The sequence below is a fragment of the Pinus tabuliformis genome, chromosome 4_1, assembly GCF_031772625.1.
Source record: "Pinus tabuliformis cultivar Carrire ecotype Pingquan chromosome 4_1, CPIR1, whole genome shotgun sequence".
Classification (NCBI taxonomy): Eukaryota; Viridiplantae; Streptophyta; class Pinopsida; order Pinales; family Pinaceae; genus Pinus; species Pinus tabuliformis.
The window spans coordinates 582,866,045-582,887,553 of NC_142303.1; the positions used below are offsets into that span (position 1 = coordinate 582,866,045).

At 33.4% G+C, this 21,509-nt stretch overlaps 1 protein-coding gene across 5 annotated transcripts; it reads left to right on the plus strand.

Moving 5' to 3' along the window:
- Nucleotides 1-3,035: 3,035 nt before the first annotated feature.
- LOC149177292 (heavy metal-associated isoprenylated plant protein 39-like) lies at nucleotides 3,036-20,759 on the plus strand. Of its 5 annotated transcripts, XM_089420075.1 has the most exons (4): nucleotides 3,148-3,313; nucleotides 3,434-3,509; nucleotides 3,595-3,830; nucleotides 20,609-20,759. In XM_089420075.1, the coding sequence occupies exons 1-4, from the start codon at nucleotides 3,299-3,301 to the stop codon at nucleotides 20,681-20,683; spliced, it is 402 nt and encodes a 133-aa protein (XP_089276201.1). In that variant the 5' UTR covers nucleotides 3,148-3,298; the 3' UTR covers nucleotides 20,684-20,759. The 5 variants fall into 5 exon arrangements, with proteins under 5 accessions (XP_089276204.1, XP_089276201.1, XP_089276203.1 ...); XM_089420078.1 differs by lacking the exons at nucleotides 3,434-3,509; nucleotides 3,595-3,830 and adding an exon at nucleotides 20,229-20,304 and having other exon boundaries at nucleotides 3,036-3,313; nucleotides 20,388-20,759; XM_089420077.1 differs by lacking the exon at nucleotides 20,609-20,759 and having other exon boundaries at nucleotides 3,159-3,313; nucleotides 3,595-4,138.
- The last annotated feature ends 750 nt before the right edge of the window (nucleotides 20,760-21,509 follow it).

Consider the following 21,509-nt stretch of genomic DNA (forward strand, 5'->3'; position numbering starts at 1 on the left):
ACCCTCCTCAAAATTAAGATATTTCTTTAAGATCTCCAATGATTCGAGCATATAAAATCTGCAAAAAAATATCTAGGGCTTCATCAATGATGAATGCTTCAAAGCTATAAACGACTCTCTGTAAAAAAAAATATGAAAGAGATAAACCACAAATGGAGGGCTTCTATAACTCTCAAAGATGAAGGTGCAAAGATTGTAAAATCCATTGGGTAAGAATTTCTCAACCTACAAATAACACAAAATTGAATGATGAGAAAATGAAATTGCGAGAGAAAAAAATAGAGCAGACATTCCTGTTCCTTCTTGTTGCTTGGCTGCAAACACCCAAATTTAATTACCAATTTAAAATAGTACAAAATTTCTATCCAAGAGATGAGAAATTTGATTCTGTAACTTTGTTATACATATCTTCATTGGCAAGAAAATGTGTGCACTAATGATGAAGAGAAACTGAATTGGTAGACAAACGTATAATGGTGGCATGATTATCCCCTTGATGAAATGAGCATTTGACGAGCTGAAAGTGGAGGTAATGACTGATTTCAAATTCAGCTAGACCTTCTCAACGACATAGTACTTACCTATACTTGCTTCTCCCCTGCAGAAGCCTCTCATTCATCTATCATAAAATTCCATGATGGAGAAGAACCAACCTAAATCTCTTGGGAAACTGTGTTTTATATTATAGTGGACATCATACTTCTTCTTTGAGATCTTCTCTCATCCCTCTCCATAATGTCATCTCTTGTTAAAAAGGACTGCACACGGTTCAATTTTTTCTCTAAAGTACTCATCTCTGTTGAAGTATACTTGCAAATGAGGCTAACTTCAGGCTTGGAAATAGGCTTCCAAGGCATGGGGCTATCCTCTAGAGGGCTCGAAGGAGGGTTTTTTTCACAAAATAGGGGCACATCTTCTCTGCTGAAACATGTTCACTACTTCCCAACTCACTTAGGATTTGGGCTTTGACATTATGAATAACTTCTACAGCAGCAAAAACAGTTGGTTTATTTGGGATCATTGGGTTCCTCCGAATGAAAAGACTAAGGAACCTTAGGGCCAAGATGATAAGGCCAATTATAGTTCCAACAAATAAGACCAAGTGAATCTCACTTTCTAAGATTTGAAACTTTTTCCAAATTCCCTTGAAGTATTCCAATACCCTAAGAGTATAAACAAACAACTTGGTGGACAAGAGGAGAAAATGGCTATGAAGAGATGAAAGAAGAACAAGCAGAGCTCAGGGACTAGGACTACAACTGAGGCAGAGACCATGAAAAAAAGCATGATGGCGATCTTAATGCATTCTTTGCACAAAGACTTCTCATCTCCAACCCTTACTAGGTGTAGCTTATCTTCGTCCTTCAAGCAAGGCTCTAAGCTAGCCTAGAAATTCGAACTGCAGACCTTGCCTTGAGGCATCGTAGGATCTCCAAAAATGCTACTACAAGGAGGCTCTAATACTGTCGATGCATTGTACTGGTGTTAGCGGCAATACTGCCCAATGGAGCACATAGAAATGATCATTTCACACTATCTTTGGCAGTTTATCAAAGATAGACAACTATCAATATTTGTGGATTTATGGCTCAATTAATGCATTAGAGAAGTATATGTCAACCATTGGATTTAGGCTATCAATATTTGTGTAGTTATAGATCCATTAATGCACTGGGGCAGTATATGCCAACCATTGGATTTAAACCTATCAATATTTGTGTAGCTATAGTTCTATTAATGCACTGGGCCAGTATATGTCAGCCATTAGATTTAACCAAGTACAAAATCTAATAGGTGACATACACTACCCTAATGCATTAATGGAGCTATAGTGTCAGAAATATTGATTCCCTTAAATTTAGGCAAATACAAAATCTAAAATTTGATATAAATTGCCCCAATATATTAATAGTAGCTCCAAAGATATTAACTACTTTAATGAACAATATAAAACACAAAACCAATACTAATTAAAAAACCAACACACAAACTTGATGCAACAATACCAAATAACCTCACACCTGAGCCCGTAGCCCTACCCACGTAAAAGTAAGACATCAACTACATTGGAAATGTCAAAACCAAAATTTTATATAAGGGTGGAAAATTAAACAAAATATTTACCTACGGCCGAAACTAATACACCTTACTCGTCACTATATGTCACTGCTAAAATAATAACATAATAATTAAAAAAAACAAATATAATAAGATAATAATTAAAAAAAATGTTCCCACATTTTACATTCCAAGCATGCTCCAACATAAATGGCCCTCTGCAAAAGTGAAGAGGCCCGTGACCCGTCTCATCAAAATTATTTGGAGATGTCTTTCGAGTACACATCTTGATACTTGTTAAAACACCGACCACAAAAATAAGAAAAATTGGCTGAAGCGTAGGTTTTTTTGTTGGAAGTTGGTAAAATAAAATAGGCTAATTTTTGGAAATCTTTTTGATGGGTTTTTGGGATCTAATTTCCTTGAAATTTGACAGGAATTTATTGAAATCACAAATTTGATAGGTAATCTCTGCACAATCTAAGTGTCATAGGGCTTTTGAGGGTGCTGAATCTATATATACAGTCAAAAAACAAGATTTCACCTCAATTTTTTCCCTCAGATTTCGGCACAGGGAAAGTGCAAAATATCACACTAAAGACAACTCCAAAAAAAATTCAAAAATCATAATGTGGGAGTGTTTGAATCTTTTTTTGACAGCAAGAATAGATTCAGTGCCATCAAAAATTCTTCCAATACCCAAAATCTTGAAGTTTTACAACTGTAATCCAAATTTTCAAAAATTTCTACCAAAATTTCCATTATTTTTTAAACTAAATTGTGAGTCCATTAAATTCTTCATAAATTCCCAGTCATTGACCATTGTTGGGCAACCTTATAATAACCCCACATCCTCAGTGGAAGTACCAATCCACCTCGTGCTGTCATCGACTGCGTCGTCTATGGAACTCTCATGACGCGATCATGGCATGCGCCACATTAGAAAAGAGGTGAGTCATAACGTCTTAAGACCAACTAAGTCCGTCAAAGTCTTGCCACTGTTACTCACATTCTTGGCTTTTTGTAAAAATAACGCGGCCTGAGAATGAATTGGGAAGCGACCCAGAGGTCGGAAGTTTCCACGAAGAAGCAAGGTAACACACTATATATATGGTATATATCCAATCCCCCTCACAAGGCGTTCGACTGAGAGTATAGCTCTGGGGATTAAGAAAAAAATACAAGACTCTCGATTCTGCTTCTTCGCTTCAATACAGATCACAGATATAGTTTTGGAAGGATGTCAAATATGAAGGTATGAGGCTACCCTTTGCTCTGTTCCAACCAGAATCAATGGTTTTGAGATTCTGTATGTTCTGAATTATTATGCCCACTTTCTGAAAAAATAATGACCTTGCCTGTGTTGTATTTGCAGAAAATGGTGCTGAAATTGGTGATTGAGGACGAGAAAAGCAAGAGAAAGGCTATGAAGGCGATTGCAGGGGTTGAAGGTAAATATCAATAAACATTGTCCCTTACACCTTCTGGTTACAATGAATTTGGTTTTCTGAATAGTGACAACATATTTGATTGCAGGGGTAGAGTCTGTTACAGTGGATATGAAGGAGAAGAAGATAACTGTCATCGGGGAAGCAGATCCTGTCTTTCTCACGGTAAAACTGAGAAAATTTGGTTTTGGATACACAGAGCTGCTGAGTGTGGGTCCTGCCAAAGAAGAGAAAAAACCAGAAGCTGCGAAGAAAGAAGAGAAGAAAGAGGCGAAAAAGCCGGATCCTCCACAAGTAGTGTATCTGAATCCAAGCAGCTACCCGCCCTACCCATATACTGTTGTTACAGAGGACTATAATCCCAATACCTGTACCATCTGTTAATGAATTTTTCTGTCCCCCGTCTAAATATCTTCCCCGTTACCAGAGAATTTATGTTCTCTGTGGTTGTAACGTAATACATATTTGTTCTCAGAGGGTCAGGAGGTTAGGCCTCCAGGGTCAGGGTTTGGGCTTTGATACAGGAAACGGTCAGTCGCACGGTTGATGTGAACTCTATGTGTGGCCCTGTAACACAAATTTTAGTGTAATTTTTAGTTCCGGAATATAGTTATGTTCATCCGTTAAATCAATTTGATCTTTCATCATAGCAAAAAGCAATTACAGTGTTGCTATAGATATAAATTACAGCTTACATCAATCTAGCATTTTATTGAAACAAAAGAAAATATTAGTGCTTTCAGATGTTTTGTGATAATTTCACATGAAATTTAATATTTCTTTTCATGACCTTTCAAGTAGAAGGAGACTAGGGGAAAGCAATAGTTGCTTTTGACTCAAAGGATTTCTTTGAATCAATGACACAGTTAGCACACATGGCAAGCCTAGAAAAGCAAAGGATAGGAAGCACCCATGGCAAGCCTAAAAAGGGAAAGGATATGACAAGTTGGGGATGAATTTGGTTAGTCAACCAATAAATTCTTTCCATTGTATTCAAATCAATGTTAGTGATTTAGTCCATTGTCAACAACAATTGATAAGAGAAAACATAAGATTGAAGGCCAACTATATGTGAAAATTTTGAACAAACAGCACCACAATTGATAAGAGAAAACATAAGGTTGAAGGTCAACTATATGTGAAAATTTTGAACAAACAGCACCAAAATTTTAAGGAAGTAAAACGCATACTTAGAATAGATTAGTACTTATTCTTCAAACATAAACACAACCCTTACAAACTGGACAACTTATTTCTCCAATGCTTACAACCAACTAAAAGTCATCCAAACATTGTTTACAAAACTTGATAGTCCGAGGAGCACAATGACATATGCAGAAAACTATGATATTTTTAGCTAAAAAAACCTAAAATATATATAGAAAGAAGTTTATTTGATAACACAAAAACATGAGTGGTTCCAAGAAAGAATAAATGAACAACTTAGTTCAAAGCATGTGTTGGGATGCATAGACCTGTCAAATAAATATAAAAATACAATCTTAATATAATTAATACACAAAATGTGATTACCACTCTAACACTTAACACTTAGTTGAAATGAAGAAAACCATTAGAAAAAAGTGAGAATCAAAAGATTAGTGAAATTTGAAACCTAAGTACAATAAAACACCCCATACATCTATTTGACTTCTACAGAAATAACTAAAAATCCCTCATGGCAAAACTAGTGTCACCTCCAAAGTTTAGATTTTTCATCCTAAGCACATGTACCAACTAGCCAGCCATACTAGAAAAATCAACATAAACAAATCCTAAAAACGTTTAACACAGAGATAAAGATGAGTTGAGTTCAATAGTCATTTTATTGTCTGAAATAAAAAAGTTATACGAAAACATAGTATATTACAAAAACAAAAATAAAACCTGAGATCTACAATTACTAAAGTTAAATCCGCTATTAGTAAGGCGTCATAAAAAAAATATCTACCAATATATAGTTTAGAATCAAACAAAATAAAAAGCAAACTCTACAACGGAAAAAGGTTAGATTTATTGCTAACAAAATTATAAATATATGATTTATATAAATACACAATTTAACATGAAAACAATTGAAAAATGAAATCTACAATCATAAAAAACAAAAACTAACTCTATAGTAAAGGTAGTAACTAATATATTATAAGGTCAAAATAATATATTTGAACATGATCGCGAATCGCAAACAACACCCTGAACAAATAAATTAATATTAACTTTACCATTTAGTTATTGTGATAAAAAATTTCATAAACAAATATGAGTTCTACGGAGAGTGGTACAATATTTTCTTACCAATTTTATAACCATGTTTATATTTTATTTTTAATATTAAATTGTAAAATTAAATATAAATTTTAAATCAATTTTTATAATAAAAAGGATTTAAAATTATAAAATTTTAAGAAATTTTTTTTTTAGCATTTTAAAAATGAATATCCAGTAAAGTAATTTAATTCGTAGAAAATAAAATTTCAAATTTAATGAGTAGTTTATTAAGAAAATGAGGAAACTAAAGAATATTTAAAGGTTTCAAAGAATAATTATTTAATGTTTCACTAAGAAAATAAGGAAACTAAAGAGTATTCAAGAGTTTCAAAGAATAACTATTTAATACAAGCATTAAGGGCATTACAATCTTATGTTTTGAATAAAATAAAAATGGAAGATAAGAAATCACGGTTACTTACATAAAAAAAATTAAAAAAAATGATTAAGCTAACAAAAAAAACACATATACTTGCAGGCTCATAAGTTTTCTCAAAAAACTGGTAATAAGTTGAATATTCACATAGAACCCACCTCAAAATTCCACTAATATTCTTTGAATCCACTAATAGTTCCCCCTTTGATAGGTACAATAATAAAAACTCCACTAACAAACCATAATCATGTACATGCAAAGTTTTCTAAGACAGGGATATATTAAGAGCCCACAAATATTCCACTTCACATTTGCACCCAAGTTCTCTAAGCTCACTTCAAACATCAAGTTTCAATGGCAATGGAAAAACCCGTTTGCAATCAACCTTGATTAAAACAACACATACCCACTCCAAAAGTTAAGTTTCAACAACAATGCAAAATCCCATTTGCAATCAAGTATGAATAGTAATGATAAAATCCATTTTCATTCAACCTTTATTAGAATGACACTTAGACCCCATATATTATCAAAGCATGATATGCATAGGTTTTGAAAGGAGAGTAGCTAATTCCAACAATTTGTATCACTCTAGAGAGGTTAATGTTATTATAGCCTTTATAAAATATGATGCAATAGGTTAGATGAAATTGATGGAGATGTCACTCGAATTGGTCTTACATTGTGGGCATTTTATTAGTTATAGAGAGATATGATTATATATAAGCTAGGTTGGAAAAATAAATAAGATTGCAATCCTACCTAAGGTTAAGGCTAATTAAAAAAAAAACCTCAAGATATGTTCTTTGTGATGCTCTACTTTAGTTTTGTAATGACTAGTTTCCTCACTTTTGTTTAAGTTGTCATTGATGTTTGCACATTGTCAAACCATTATTTCAATAATAAAAATTTAGAAAAGTTCACAGTAGGACCCCCAAATTCAATAAAAGGCCATCCATAGCTCAATTAAAACATTATGTAAACCAAGATGATATTTTCATCAAAGTTAGTGCCTACACAAAATTGCCTATCATGACCATCAAAACACTTAGAAAACTCAAGTGAACTTGCACAACAATAGCTATAGTAATTTGTAAGATAATTCATAAACATCTACTAATCCCTTTAGCAATTCAATTCTCACTTCCTTCAAACCTTCACCATTGTGATCAGAGAAAAGTTTCAAGTTTCTTGTTGATATCACTAATGGTTGGTGTTATCACAAAAATTGTTCCTTATTGCAAAGCTTTCATGAGGCACAAAGACTAGTGGAACAAGAAGTGTTGCCACTATAACATAGACAACAATTTTCACCATTGTAATGAAGGACAAATCCTACACAAGGAAGGATTCCCTAGTAGTACTTTGGGTTCCTAAGGAAACAAATAATCAAGTCCAAGGTTTCCTATCTAGCTACCTAATTTACCATTGATCAAATATAACAAACACGTTATGGATTAGGTGGTTACTCAAAGTAAAATCCATATTTGTATTTTATATACTTTAAGGTTGATTTAGGGGGTGAGTCAAGTTATTATGTAATGCAAAATTATCCATAGTTAATGCAAATATGAAAATTAATGTTGGTGGCTATAAAACTTGTTTAAATGATAAAAATTATAGCCATAAACAAGTCACAACAACAATTAACTTTGACCATTTAATCAAGTTATAAACAAGTACAGATTTGGTGAAAAACAATGAACCAATTTAGGGTTTAGGTAACTTATTAATTATAAAAATTCAAAAGCATATATGTCACATACCCAAACCATTAAGTAGCATTCAGGAGGTGGGGTATTAAATATTTTTCTTCTTAAGAAGACTTCCATAGTCATTTCTAATTTCACTAAGACCTCTTGCTCATTAACAACCTTCCAACAACTATACTCTTGCCCAATTATAAGCCTCGAGCATAAGGTTATGTTTCTTTAAAGTTTTTTTGAGGCTTTCTCTTCTATTTTGTGTCATCACCATTATTGATTACATGAAAATATTGTACAAACAACTCTAAGCTTCACAATTTTTGAGGCATATCACACACATGAAAATATTTTCTAACCCAATGTGTCAATCCATAAAATTTTATGGTGTGACATATTACAACTTGGAATATTTTCCTCCTCATGACAAAGATATATCTTTCTTTTATCACATCATTGGATATTTTGATTTTTCATTACACATCTTTAGAAATATAACTTTCTCACACTTTATCACACTCCTAAAAATTTATCTACCATGAAAAATGCCTTCATTCCTCTGAGTCTTCTTGCCTTCATTTATTTATCATCTTCTTTCATTGTATTCCTTCTTTGCTTACACTTCCTTTCCTATGCTTCTTTTCTCCATCTGTCTATTGCAACTTTTAAAACTTCATAGTGTGGTGTATCATACACAAAAGTTTGTGGTGTGATACATCACACCATGAGAAACTTTCTTTCTCATGTCTATCCCTTAAACTTCCCTTCTTTATTAGAACTCCAAACATTTTCATCCATGTTATGTAACACAAAAAATATTTTTTTGACATGATACGCAGCACCTCCAAACTCTTTCTTCATCATTATAACTAATCCTTCTCTTATTCCACACCATGAAAACTTGCTTCTATGTTGCGTATCACATGAGTTTTTTCTTCATGTAATATGTTGCATCAAATGAAACTTTTATTTTGTGTGATAAACCAATCTCCCTTTACCTTCTTTTGTTGTCCTAACATTTTTTAAATCCTTATTACCCTTTCCTCTATGACAAGACTTTTTCTTTATGCAATATGTATTGCATCACATGAAGTTTTTATTTTTGCAATATCTGTTGTATCACATGAATTTTTGCTTTGTGCAATACACAAAGAATAAAGTTTTCCTTGGATGCAAATCTCCACAAGTTTCCTAGTGTTTTCTTGCAAGCACCTAGTGTTTTCACTAAAGGAGAAACAATTCTCTAAGGTTCCCATGGACTTTTATACAAGCATGAATAGAGATATAACCGATATACGTCACCACTTGCTTTATTACGAGAGTCATACTAGGTTCCTAGGTTAAGGTTATTAATGGGTACCATTACAATTTAACTCACAATTTATAACTAAAATTCTTTTCATATCTAACAACGCTTAGTCTTAATCATAACTCCCATGAAAAACCATCAAGATGAAAACATAATTCTATTATGATTCCTTATTATAATCCATCATTTATAAGGTAAATTTAAGCACACTAGGGAACATTCTTCTACTAGTTTCAAGGAGTACCAAAAGAGTTATACTTACTCAATTCCTTCATGAATTATGCTAGGGTTGAATATTTCTTAATACCTTTTATTCTATCTTAGGTTCCTAGGAACAATAATAACATCAATAGATATAAAATGAATAGAAATAGTACTAACTCTTGACACATTGGAAGTGTATAGTTTCTTTCTCTTCCATCTTACTCATGCAATTTTTTCTTTAACCATGAAACTTTATAATTTGAAGAAGCATGCCCATTCAAATAGCGGCATAAAATCAATGAGATAAATAAGTTTAGCATGCCAACAAAAGCATATAAATAGTAGGAATGGGAAGGAAAACATGGATCATTCCTAGCAATTACAGGTTGTGTCAACATGGATCAAGTGGTTTAGGTTTAAACTAGGACTAACTCAATTGCAACTTTTATTTAGTATGCATTCTTGCAACCACATTTTACCAGGCTTACAACCTAGGCTTTACTATTAGATTAGACCAAATGAATTATACCTCAATAAAATCATTAATCAACTCAAGTAGTGGATAATTTCCCCTTAATAAATTATTTAACATATCTATCGTCATATATGAAGCAAGAAAAACTATCCTTATACCCAAGAAGAAAAGAACCTATTAGCCAATAATGCATTCCCTCTCAATGCATGAAAATTTCTTTATTGAAACATGGCTATAAAATTTAATACGTGGTGGGAATAACTTATCTAAATGTAAGTTCCTTAATATATTGATTAAGGGTGAGAAATTTTCCACCCAACCATAGGCTCATATGCACTCTATATTTCTACATTTGGCCAAATGATGATACCACATGAGAAAATTTTAGGAAACTCTCAGTGATTTTAGGCAATTAACACACTCCCTAAAGTATAATTTTAGTAGGGGACCTATTCTTTACTCTCTATAAGATTTCATGGTTTATAATTTCTCTTATATCGGCTTGTATAACACATGAGTAAGTTCCTTTACTACTAGATAGTCCCTTGGTGGCTTACCTCCCTTGAGCTTGTCATGCTCGTATAGTGAGTAAGCCACACTCAAAAATTATTTTGAGAGTTCCTCCATGTTGAATTAGGCAACGAATTGAGGGATTTAAACTATTCTTCCTCTTTGGTTGAATTGGTCACCATTTACCCACACTCTTTTGGCTCTTTCTCAAATAGAAAACTCTACTACTATCACCCTCTTATGCATCTCTCCTCTCTTTGGATTTTTCTTCCTAAAATAAACACCTTCTCCACACTTACACATTCAACCCTTATCTTTTATCCCATTCCCGTGAATATAACATTATTCTCTATGCTCCTTCCCACACACACATGGGTGTTCTCTCCATTATTGAATGAATCGATGGATCTCCATCTTTTCCCATTCAACTCACCCTTCAAGTGAGGGTGCAACTTCCAAGTCAAAGGGTGAATATTTTAGAGGGTAATTTGACCATACAAATCACATCCTCTAGGTACTCAACCCATTCTTATAATAATTGTGGAAGTTATTCCTTCCACCAACTATATTCATTGATTGGCTTGTTAAGTCAATAAGGGGAATGGAGGATAATTCCAAAAATTAATTTTGCAACAAAAAAACAATTTGGCAAGGATGGTTGGGAATTTTCAAGCATATTGAACCCCTTCTAACCCGCTCACTATTCTTCACTCATTTTATCAAGGTCATTATAGGCACTCATGCTTGAATCTATTAAGAAATCTAGGGGCAACTAAATTAGGTGATTTCTCTTACTATGATAACTTCTTGTGATGTTCTTTTTACTTAGCTTCAGGTACTTGTTATTAACTTCTTCTTTTACTTCATTATGATTGTGTTCTCTATCATCAAACAACTACCAAAAAATGAATAAAAATGAGACAAGAGGACAGAAAATGTAGGTTGCTAACTAGGGCCAAAACCTATCCTCTTGAGAGGAAAAGCCACAAGAATTACTCTCTTCTTATAGAAGGTTAAAATGATGAATTCCAAGACCTATGACCCTTGACAAAGACCCCTCCAAGGCCAATTCAACCTTCCTTTGATGATCTTTCCTTACACATCTTACAACAACAAACTTTGACCTTCCAGCAACTTCGTCCCCAACAATTTTTCCAGCAACTTCAACCCCAACAACTTCGACCCCAAATTTTTTTCTAGAAACTTCTACCTTAGCAACTTTTCCAACAACTTTGACCCCAAAAACTTCGACCCCAACAACTTTTCTAGAAACTTCTACCTTAGAAACTTTTCCAACAACTTTGACCCCAAAAACTTCGACCCCAACAACGTTTCTAGCAACTTTGATCTCACCAATCTATCCAGCAACTTTGATCTCAACAATTCCTCCAACAACTTCGACCTAACAGTTTCAGAATTTTGTTGCACAGGGGAGAGAGAGAGAGAGAGACCCAAAAAATTTGATTCTAGCTTCCTTCTTGAACTTCCCTTGCATTAGGACTTCTTCCTTTTAAGATTGAGCTTATTCTCTTGCTTCTTCATATGTGTTGGATGTGTGCTCCAAATGAGGTCGAGTTCTTCTTATATATAGGCTTTCCAGGGGTGCAAATTACCTCCATGAGAATGTTAGCCCCCTAATTTGCTCTCTTTTTGCCATTTTCCCCTTCCTAAATCATAACCATTTACCATTGTTTTACCTCTTTTATACACCCTCATCTTGCACCAGTCCAAGCACGGTGACATATTTCGTATAAACTTTATTTTTCATACTTTTAATTTAACTTAGCATTAATTAATCATTTATTACATGATTTCTTACTTTTAATCACTCTTTGTAACTTATCGATATCTCTAATGTTTATTTGGTAGTTAGAGTACTTACCGTGACTACTGATCCTAGTGCAAGATCGGATCTTGCACCGTTGCCAGCACAACAAATCCTTGTAGCAGATCCAAACCTCCTTGATCACCACCTCATTTTGAGCAGCTTCAACCACGACAGCAAGATCGATCCAAAGGTAGCCGAGATCGAATCTATGAAGGACGAAAGTTGGAGATTGGCTACGGCTAGTTTTGCTAACTGTCTAATTTTGAAGGTCGAAAAGCTAAATTCTGCATTTGGTTATGTAATCAGTTGAATGATATATTTTGGCCTTTGGCCAAAGATCTATATAATGTATAATGTAAATAGGACTAGGGGGAATTTCTGATAGTAGAAGAGAACAGAGACACAAACAGAGAGGCGGTAACAGGTTGTTGTATTTTGTTATCGCCCGAATCTAGGTTGGACGATGTATTAATGTATGTACTTGCCTCAGTGAATTAATAAAAGGGAGCTCTGCCTCATGTTTCACAAATTGCATTTCTGTATTTGAGCTGATGAATTGATTAAGGTACTGAGCAACGTTTTTATTTAAAGGGGAAACGTGCTGGTTGGCTAGGGCCCAGCCAACCCAGCATGTTTACCCCATTTCCTGTTTTCCTGTAATTTGTGTTTACATTGTCAAGTGTGATTTAATTTTAAGCACATGCATTCCTGTCTGAGTGAAAGCGGATCCGTTGTGTGAAGTAGATAAATTCCCTTTCCTACACTTGATTTCAGATTGGTTTTCCTCCGCTTGGTCCAAGCAGGAGAAATAACCCTGCACCAGTGCACATTGGTGTGATATCCCCTTTTCTACAATTTTGTTTGATTGGGTTTCCCCGCCTGGTCCAAGCAGGAGAAATGAACCTGCACCAATGCACGTTGGTGTGATGCAGCAAGCCTTCTTAGTCTACTTCCCGCAATCTTCTTTCTTTCATTAAATGCTTATGACAGGATAAATGTATATTGATTGTTTCTTTATTCCTGCACTTTGTTAAGATCAGAAACATTCACTTTTTATGTGTGCAATTTGATTTAACAGTATAATAGCACTTGTAATAATTAAGCACTCATTTTAAGAATTAAATGTTAAGTGCAAGAAGCTATGATCCAGTGCAAGAACTAGTTTCTTGCCACAGGATCTGAGTGCTTTGAACCTGGAAAAGTTCAAGCCCTTGCAGGAAGCAAAAATCCTTTAGTAAAGACACTATTTATACCTTCTTCATAAATCTCTATTCCTGCACTAGTGCAAGCAGACTGCGATAGTACAGGACAGATTAGTGCAAGAAGGAAATCTCTAAAGGAGCAGGTTTAAGGGCCCATCTGATGAGACTGCTAAGTGTCTCTGCTAAAGAAAAACACACACTCATTAGTTAAACAATAATTAGCTAGAGTGATTGCCCTTTATCTTTAATTCCCTCTTGCAAATGCATTCTTCCTTGTTCCAGTCTTAAATTATTTTGATGGTTCAAGTTGCCTTTTTCTCTTTTTAATTTGATTCTACAATATTTCCTTTAAAGAAAGTAGGGATTTATATTAGGAAGATTCATACCATCTCTGGCATTGCTTGTGCTTCGTCTCTAAGTTTATAGATCTCCTAGGTTGACAAATTAAGTGTTGAGGAGTTTGCTTAAGTGTAATTCCTACACCCAATAGAGACTGACTTGATTTTTCATGTAGGTCGACTTGTTGCAGAAAGGTTGACTTGTCTTAGAGGATATTTTATGAATCAAATAGATTTCTTTTACATAATACAAGATTCCCAAAGGGATATTACATATCACAATGACTCAATTGACTCCTGGACTTTATGACTAAGCTCTAGAAGCACTCAATGGGTGCTTGAACTATAAATAAAATTACTTTGAGCATGAAACACATGCTTCAAAATAATAATAATAATAATAATAATAAAATTTCTCTTTTCATAAAATCATAATTACATTAAACATTATGAAAACCGAACCTAGTTACACATTTCAACACTCCTTCTTAACTAGGGAGGTATTCATAATCCATACACGGTACTTGGACATTCTCATGCTAAAGAATTCTCATGAGAAGAGTCAGATTAGTAAGCCATCTCATAAGCTATTATTTTAGGTTATCTCATTGCATCTCATCATACCAACCAACATTGTCACATAGCAAGGCCTTGACTAACAACTCTATATCACCACAATATCAGAGCATAATGTTGGTGAGACAATGACTTATAGACAACATCATCATTGTCTCTTAAGGCACATACCACATCCGGATGTTCATAAGGTATGTCCTTTTAGGACTATTCCTGTCTTGGAATAACAAATCCTTAAGAAATTTCCTCTTCAACTACTCTTACCTATTGGATGCCTGACCACATCCTTAAAGAGTATCAGTATTCATATGATTACCCAATCCTCCATTCCCTCTTCATGACATGAATAAAATAATGATGTGTCTATCTCTCCCTCTCAACTAGTGAGGATATAATCATTCCTATAAGAGGAATACACCCAAGTTCCTCTTACCTAGGAACTGCTTATAGGGCTCCTCTTTCTACATCATGTCATGAACTTCATCTTCTTCATCATGGAGCCTCATTCTTTGTAGGGCATCAACCATATTCTTCGTCACTTCCCTTTTACGAAACATCATGTTGAACCAATAGTCATGCCATCCTTCTCTTCATCAGAAGTGATCTACTAGTCCACTTGTGGCTATTCTTTCACAACTTCCTCTTCCCATTCATGTTACTTTATGGATCTACCATCCAATCCCATGAGTACTAGTTGTAGGCGAATTCTACAACTCTCTTTCGGTAACACTATCAACTTGTTGAAGGCTCGAAATATCCTTGACTCAACATCAGGGAGACCACCTAGTCGGGAACTTGAATACCATTCCTTTTCTGTTTGGGATAGTGGTTCCGACTAGGGATATAGGGACCAGTTTCACATTAAAAGATATGATGGAGTTTGAGGTGTGATATAAATGGGGTGAAAGTGATTTGATAGAATAAATATGAATGCAAATAAATAAATCTATATCTATCTATCTAATTCCCGGGATATAACTGACTTTGCATATGCGATTTTATAAAGATTTATTTATAAATGAAAGACAATATAGATCATCAAACATTTAAAAGAGTTAAAATGAATTAAAGATAATTAAATTGATTAAATAGTTAATCAATTTAATTTTTAAGCACATATCACATGAAAAATTATACCATTTCATACGTAAAACTAAAGATAACAATTAATACACTTTTCAATGGTGAAACATGCTTAATTTAGTTGTGATATTGCATATAATAAAACAACAATAAAATTTCACTCACTTTTAAACATAAAACATAGTATTAATACAAAGATAATACTACCACATATATCAGTTCTCTACTCATGGAAGAAGACAGTCACTAGCCCATTCTTTCTATTAAAATTATCAAAGAAATACAGAAGTGCAAGTTCCTTGAGTCTTCTTACAAAAATTATGAACCCCTTCTCTAAACACATGAGAGGGTATTTATAAATAATTTTTTACTATCAAAATACAAAATGCATATTTCACTGAGGAGGTTAAAAGAAACACTCCTAAAAATAGGAAACAAAAAGACAAAAATAGCTTCAGTATTAACAAGAAACTAAAGATGGGAAGCTCACTACTCTTCCATTTTCTCTTGTAACCTGTAAATAGCCTCCACCGACTTCAATTATGGGGGATGAGCTGGCCTGATCCGCATCTATCCCGTAAACAATGCATCTAAAATAGGCGGGAGCATGTATTCATTTGCATTAACAAGGCTATGAAGAACTAACCATTAAACATGGGTCTTTACCAAGAACTATTGGTGATATTCAAGATTTAATTTAGATAATTTCTTGGCTATCTTCTTTTTCCTTACATTTTTTATGCCAATACTATATGAGTGTTTAAGTATCTGGCAGGCATTCTCCTGGGCATTCAGTAATAAGATTAACATCTGCTAGACTTTATCTAACAGTTTTGGTAACCTGCCTTGCTAGGTCTCTTGCTCTGTAGATTGCTTCTTCAGTCTGCTTTAATTTAATATCCCAATAGTTGAAAAGAATATCCTTGTATGACTCTTGTATTTTGGGAAGATTTTCTTTCATTCCATCTATACTGTCCTGTTAAGTGATGAAGTCAAAAATCTTTTTGTTAATATCTTCTTAGTATGTTCTTAATTCAGACATTTGATCAGTCAATGAGTCACTGTTTTTGTAGAGGTCATTGATGATCTTCAATTTCTTATAGAAGTTCACTTGTTTTTGGGCGAGGAGAGAATTGATCTCTTTGACTTCTTTTATGAATCCTTCAATATCAGTGTCCTTCTGTATCTGAGTTATTTTAAGTTGAAGCTGGTCAATCTGTGCATTTCGGCTCTAAATATCAACTTCATTTTGAACTTTCAATTGATTAAACTCAGTTTGTAACTTTGACAACTTGAGTTTCCATTCCTGCTCAATATCATGTCTTGAATTAAGTAGTGTTTGTTCTAACTACAAGATTTTTTCATCTTTCTCTTTAACTAGTTGTTGAACCTCAGTAGCTTTGAAAATGGTGGTCATAGCATAGGCTCCTGCATATTGTGATAGCTTAGCTAAATCATCAGATGAATTAGCTTGATAATCTTTCCATACCACATCTAATGGGACGCTTCTAGGAAGAATTTCCTGAGAATGTTCCATTCTTATTTTCTTCTTTTGTTGACTAATGATGACACGGTGTTCAGGACTGTAGAAAATATCAAGAGGTGGAATCTCTTCTACTCTGAGAACAATCTCGGAGGTGGGGATTGCCGAGATAACTTCTTTATCCATTATTTGACTTGATGACTCATTCACAGGAGACTTTGTCTTGCTGGCTATAGGAGTCTTATCTATCTCCATTGAAGTTGAATCCCGCACTTCCTTCTCTTATGTGCTATCTAGCTCTTTGTTGAATTGATCCCACACTTTATCGAACTCGCTAGTAGACACGAGTTATTCTATTTGTTTCTATGAAAGTGCATTAGTAGGTATCCTTTTTGTTTCCTTTGTAGATGGTGGCAAAGACGTTCCTGTAGGCAACTCTGGCAATAAAGCAATGAGGCATTCAGAAGGCAATTTCTATAGCCTTTTATTTCTATATTCTAGGAATAAGACAAAATCCTTGGGGCCTAATCGAATTTGTGCTAAATGTTGCACCTGTCTATATGATTCACACGTCTCAAACAAATCATCAAACTCATCAGGTTCATGAACAAATGGCCTTATTTTAACCTGTGTGATGAAATCATAAATGACCTTTTTAGGGTCGTACTGTCTATGAGGAAGAGTGGGGAGTTGCATACCCTCAATTTGTTTGATTTCTAAGATAGCATGATTGTAATTGTTAAGAGCATAGACTCCACATTGAATAGGAAATTGTGGCCAAATATCTTTTCTGGAGTCTTTCAAGACTTTAGTCATACCATGACCTACAGTTTGATAGGCAATTTCCTGGGCCAAAATCTTATCGACAACATAAATAGGAAGAAAATGTGTGGCCGCAAGACTCCCAAATATTGACATAAGTAAAATTCTCTTCAGTAAACTAGCTGCCAACAACAGTGAAGTCTATCGTGGCTTCTTAAGACAACCTGGGGGAATTTCGATCAAAAAAATGCTTTGTACAAAGGCAACATTACTTTATTGCAAATTATGTAAAAATGAGGCTGGTAGTTAGATTCTCATAAAATATATATATATATATATATATTTATGTTTAACAAACTAGAAAATATTTCCTTTCTACGTATACTAAATCAAAGCTTAATATTTTTTTTTATGAAATGGGATAATTGATTATCAAAAAACCATCCTCTCACTATCTTTGAAAATATGTGAGATAATAACCCCTTTAATGTAACATTAATTTTACTAGAGGTTTAATAATTTGAAAGCTTTGTATTGTATTGAAATTATACAATCTCACTATAAATTAGAAATTAATTTTACTTAAATTTTTATATAGCTTACCATACCTTTTACGCAGAGCATTGAATAAATGTTAATTTCAAGTTGAATGGGAATTTCATTGGATTAATTGAAGACATGAATGTAAATAAAATTCATCTTATATTAAGGAGTTATTTTGAATCGAATGATACATAGGGTTAATTATAAATTTCCATTGGTGGGTAGATTGGGTGGAGTTAAATAATAATTATTAAATTATTTATTTAATTTTTCTAGATTTTATGGTGACTTATTAAGTAGATGATTTTATTATTTACATGGTGTAGGAACATGTTTAGAAAAAATTAAATTTAACAAGTACAAATTACACTATTCTTATTTTTGAAGTGAATTAGGGTTTACTAGAGATTTGTGATAAATATTTAACAATTACTTTGGGTTGAATTTGTAATTGTGTCTTTTCAATTATTTAATTCAATTTAATCTATTTTTTCAAGTATTTTGTTTTGCAACTAATGAATTAAGTATGTGTTTAACTTTTAATTGTTTCTTTTGCAGTTACCAGAGAGATATTTACCCATAAAGAGAGAAAACCACAAATTTTGGTTGAAATGATGTGAAGACAAGCTTCTACTCCCTTATTACATCAAGGAGGTTGCTACTTGAATTCCTCTACAAACTTCACCTTGCAAAGAACCTGCAACTCCCACAAATTTTCTGCAGACTACAACCAACAAGAGGCTACCTCAATAGGCTACCTCAATAGGCTCCAACCTGTTCTTTATCAAACTATACCTTGAAAGGAGACTACAATCCCCTAAACAAATTACAAATCAAATTTTTTGGTTACCTACTCTTTGTCTTTGTTATGAAATTATTTTTTGTCCTCTTTGCTACTGCTTATCCTCTCTGCTTCTTTTCTTCAAGTATGCTCTACTTATGCTACTCTTTCTCTTCCTCTTTTCTTCTTACAAGGCTTGTTCAAGAGCTCTTTTATACAAATATTCAATTCACAAAAAAATAATTCTCATTCAACAACGCATCTTTTATAGAAATGGTTCTTTGACTATTTGCATTCTATGTAAGGATTTGAAATGAGGAGTTGTCTCTTGGTATTCCAAGACTATTTACATTTTACCTCTTCATTTTCAACTATCTCAAATTAATTTTCTTTGACACATCCAAAGAATCCTGGCCAAACATTAATTATTGCTTAAGACAAGGCTCACATAGACAAACTTGTTGTGGCACAAGTTGGATGAAGAAAGCGTGCATTACTATCTAGGGTAACGTGGTTTACCTACTACATGACCTACATTGTAACATTGGTCGTAAGAGGGACAAGAGCATTACTTTTATAAACATACCAAAAATATAAATGATTTTGTATAGTTGATTAGGTTGATACTATAAAATGTTTTCTAGTTTTATGGTTCCATGAATTTGTTCTCTCGTTCTTGTGTGTTATAACTTCATTTTGTTTGAAACCATTATTAATGTACAAATATCAAAGTGTTTGAATATCATTTAATTAACTTTTGCATTTTATTTGATAAGCATTTGCACATCAAGAAATCAACACAAATAATCTTGCAACATCAAGCAACATCATCAACATGACAAACTCATAAACATGATTATGATCATTTGATATTGTTTCAACATTGCCAACAATTTGTACTATTAAAAATTCAATTAAAAGAAATCATTAAAGACCCAAAATAGAAACTTTAAATTAGCCCAAAAAAAAAAATTAAACTTAAAAAAAGTATGATGGGTAAGAAATTTCAGATTTTCATTCTAAATATATTATGATAACACTCATTGTTTGTCTACATTTATCACTACATATCAGTGAAATAACAACTTCAACCATAAATAGATCATATATGTATCCAAAATAACAACTTCAACCATAAATAGATGGTCTATATATTCAAAATAACAACTTCAACCATAAATAAATAACTTATATATCCAAAATAATAACTTCAACCATAGATAAATCATCTATGTATCCGAGTGGATGTCATTTTAAATGCATGTGTTGTATTTGCAGAAAATGGTGCTGAAATTGGTGATTGAGGACGAAAAAAGCAAGAGAAAGGCTATGAAGGCTATTGCAGGGGTTGAAGGTAAATATCAATAAACATTGTCCCTTACACCTGGTTTACAATGAATTTGGTTTTCTGAATAGTGATAACATATTTGATTGCAGGGGTAGAATCTGTTGCAGTGGATATGAAGGAGAAGAAGATAACTGTCATTGGGGAAGCAGATCCTGTATTTCTCACAGTAAAACTGAGAAAATTTGGTTTTGGATTCACAGAGCTGCTGAGCGTGGGTCCTGCCAAAGAAGAGAAAAAGGCAGAAGCTGTGAAGAAAGAAGAGAAGAAAGAGGAGAAAAAACCGGATCCTCCACAAGTGGTGTATCTGAATCCAAGCAGCTACCCGCCTTACCCATATACTGTTGTTACAGAGAACTATAATCCCAATACCTGTACCATCTGTTAATGAATATTTCTGTCCCCCTTCTAAATATCTTCCCCGTTACCAGAGAACCCATGTTCTCTGTGGTTGTAACGTAGTACATATTTGTTCTCAGAGGGTCAGGAGGTTAGACTCCAGGGTCAGGGTTTGGGCTTTGAATACAGGAAACGGTCAGTGGCACGGTTTATGCGAACCCTATGTATGGCCCTGCAACACAAATTTTATTGTAATTTTTAGTTCCGGAATATAGTTCGGTCATTCGTTAAATCAATTTGATCTTTCATCGTAGCAAAAAAACAATTACAGTGTTTCTATAGTGATAGATTGCAGCTTACATCAATCTAGCTTTCTATTGAAACAAAAGAAAATATTAGTGCTTTCAGATGTTTTGTGATTATTTTCCATGAAATATAATATTTTGGAAACAAAATATTTGATACCATTATGATGTTTCGTGTTTACTAAATTTAAATACTTATTTGTTTTAGTTTTGAAATATTTGATATTTATTTATTTAACTGTTTATGTGTTTTGTAGATTTTTTTAGGATAGAGTGTATTATTAAGGAATTTTTTACAAAGTTGCTAATTCAAACTTATTTTAGCTTTTGTGTAGTGCTAAAGGATATGCAGTTTATCTAGAAGTTATAGTGGTAGCAATGAAAATCAATCAAGGTTATAGCCATAGCAATGTCATGCAAGTAGGAGCCTAGCCTAGTTGTTCATTCTTGTAGACACAAATAAAAACAAAAAGAGAAAAATAAAATCAAATGATAAAGATAATTATATGAGCATGGCCTAGTTGGCTATTACTTAAAAAGAAAAAACAAAAAGATAACTATAATTTATGT

Coding starts and splice junctions, on each gene's coding strand:
- LOC149177292 (XM_089420073.1), top strand. CDS start 3,407: ATGACCTTGCCTGTGTTGTATTTGCAGAAAATGGTGCTGAAATTGGTG. Junction 3,510..3,594: donor GGCGATTGCAGGGGTTGAAG/GTAAATATCAAT, acceptor ATTTGATTGCAG/GGGTAGAGTCTGTTACAGTG. Junction 3,831..20,608: donor TGAATCCAAGCAGCTACCCG/CCCTACCCATAT, acceptor GTGTATCTGAAT/CCAAGCAGCTACCCGCCTTA.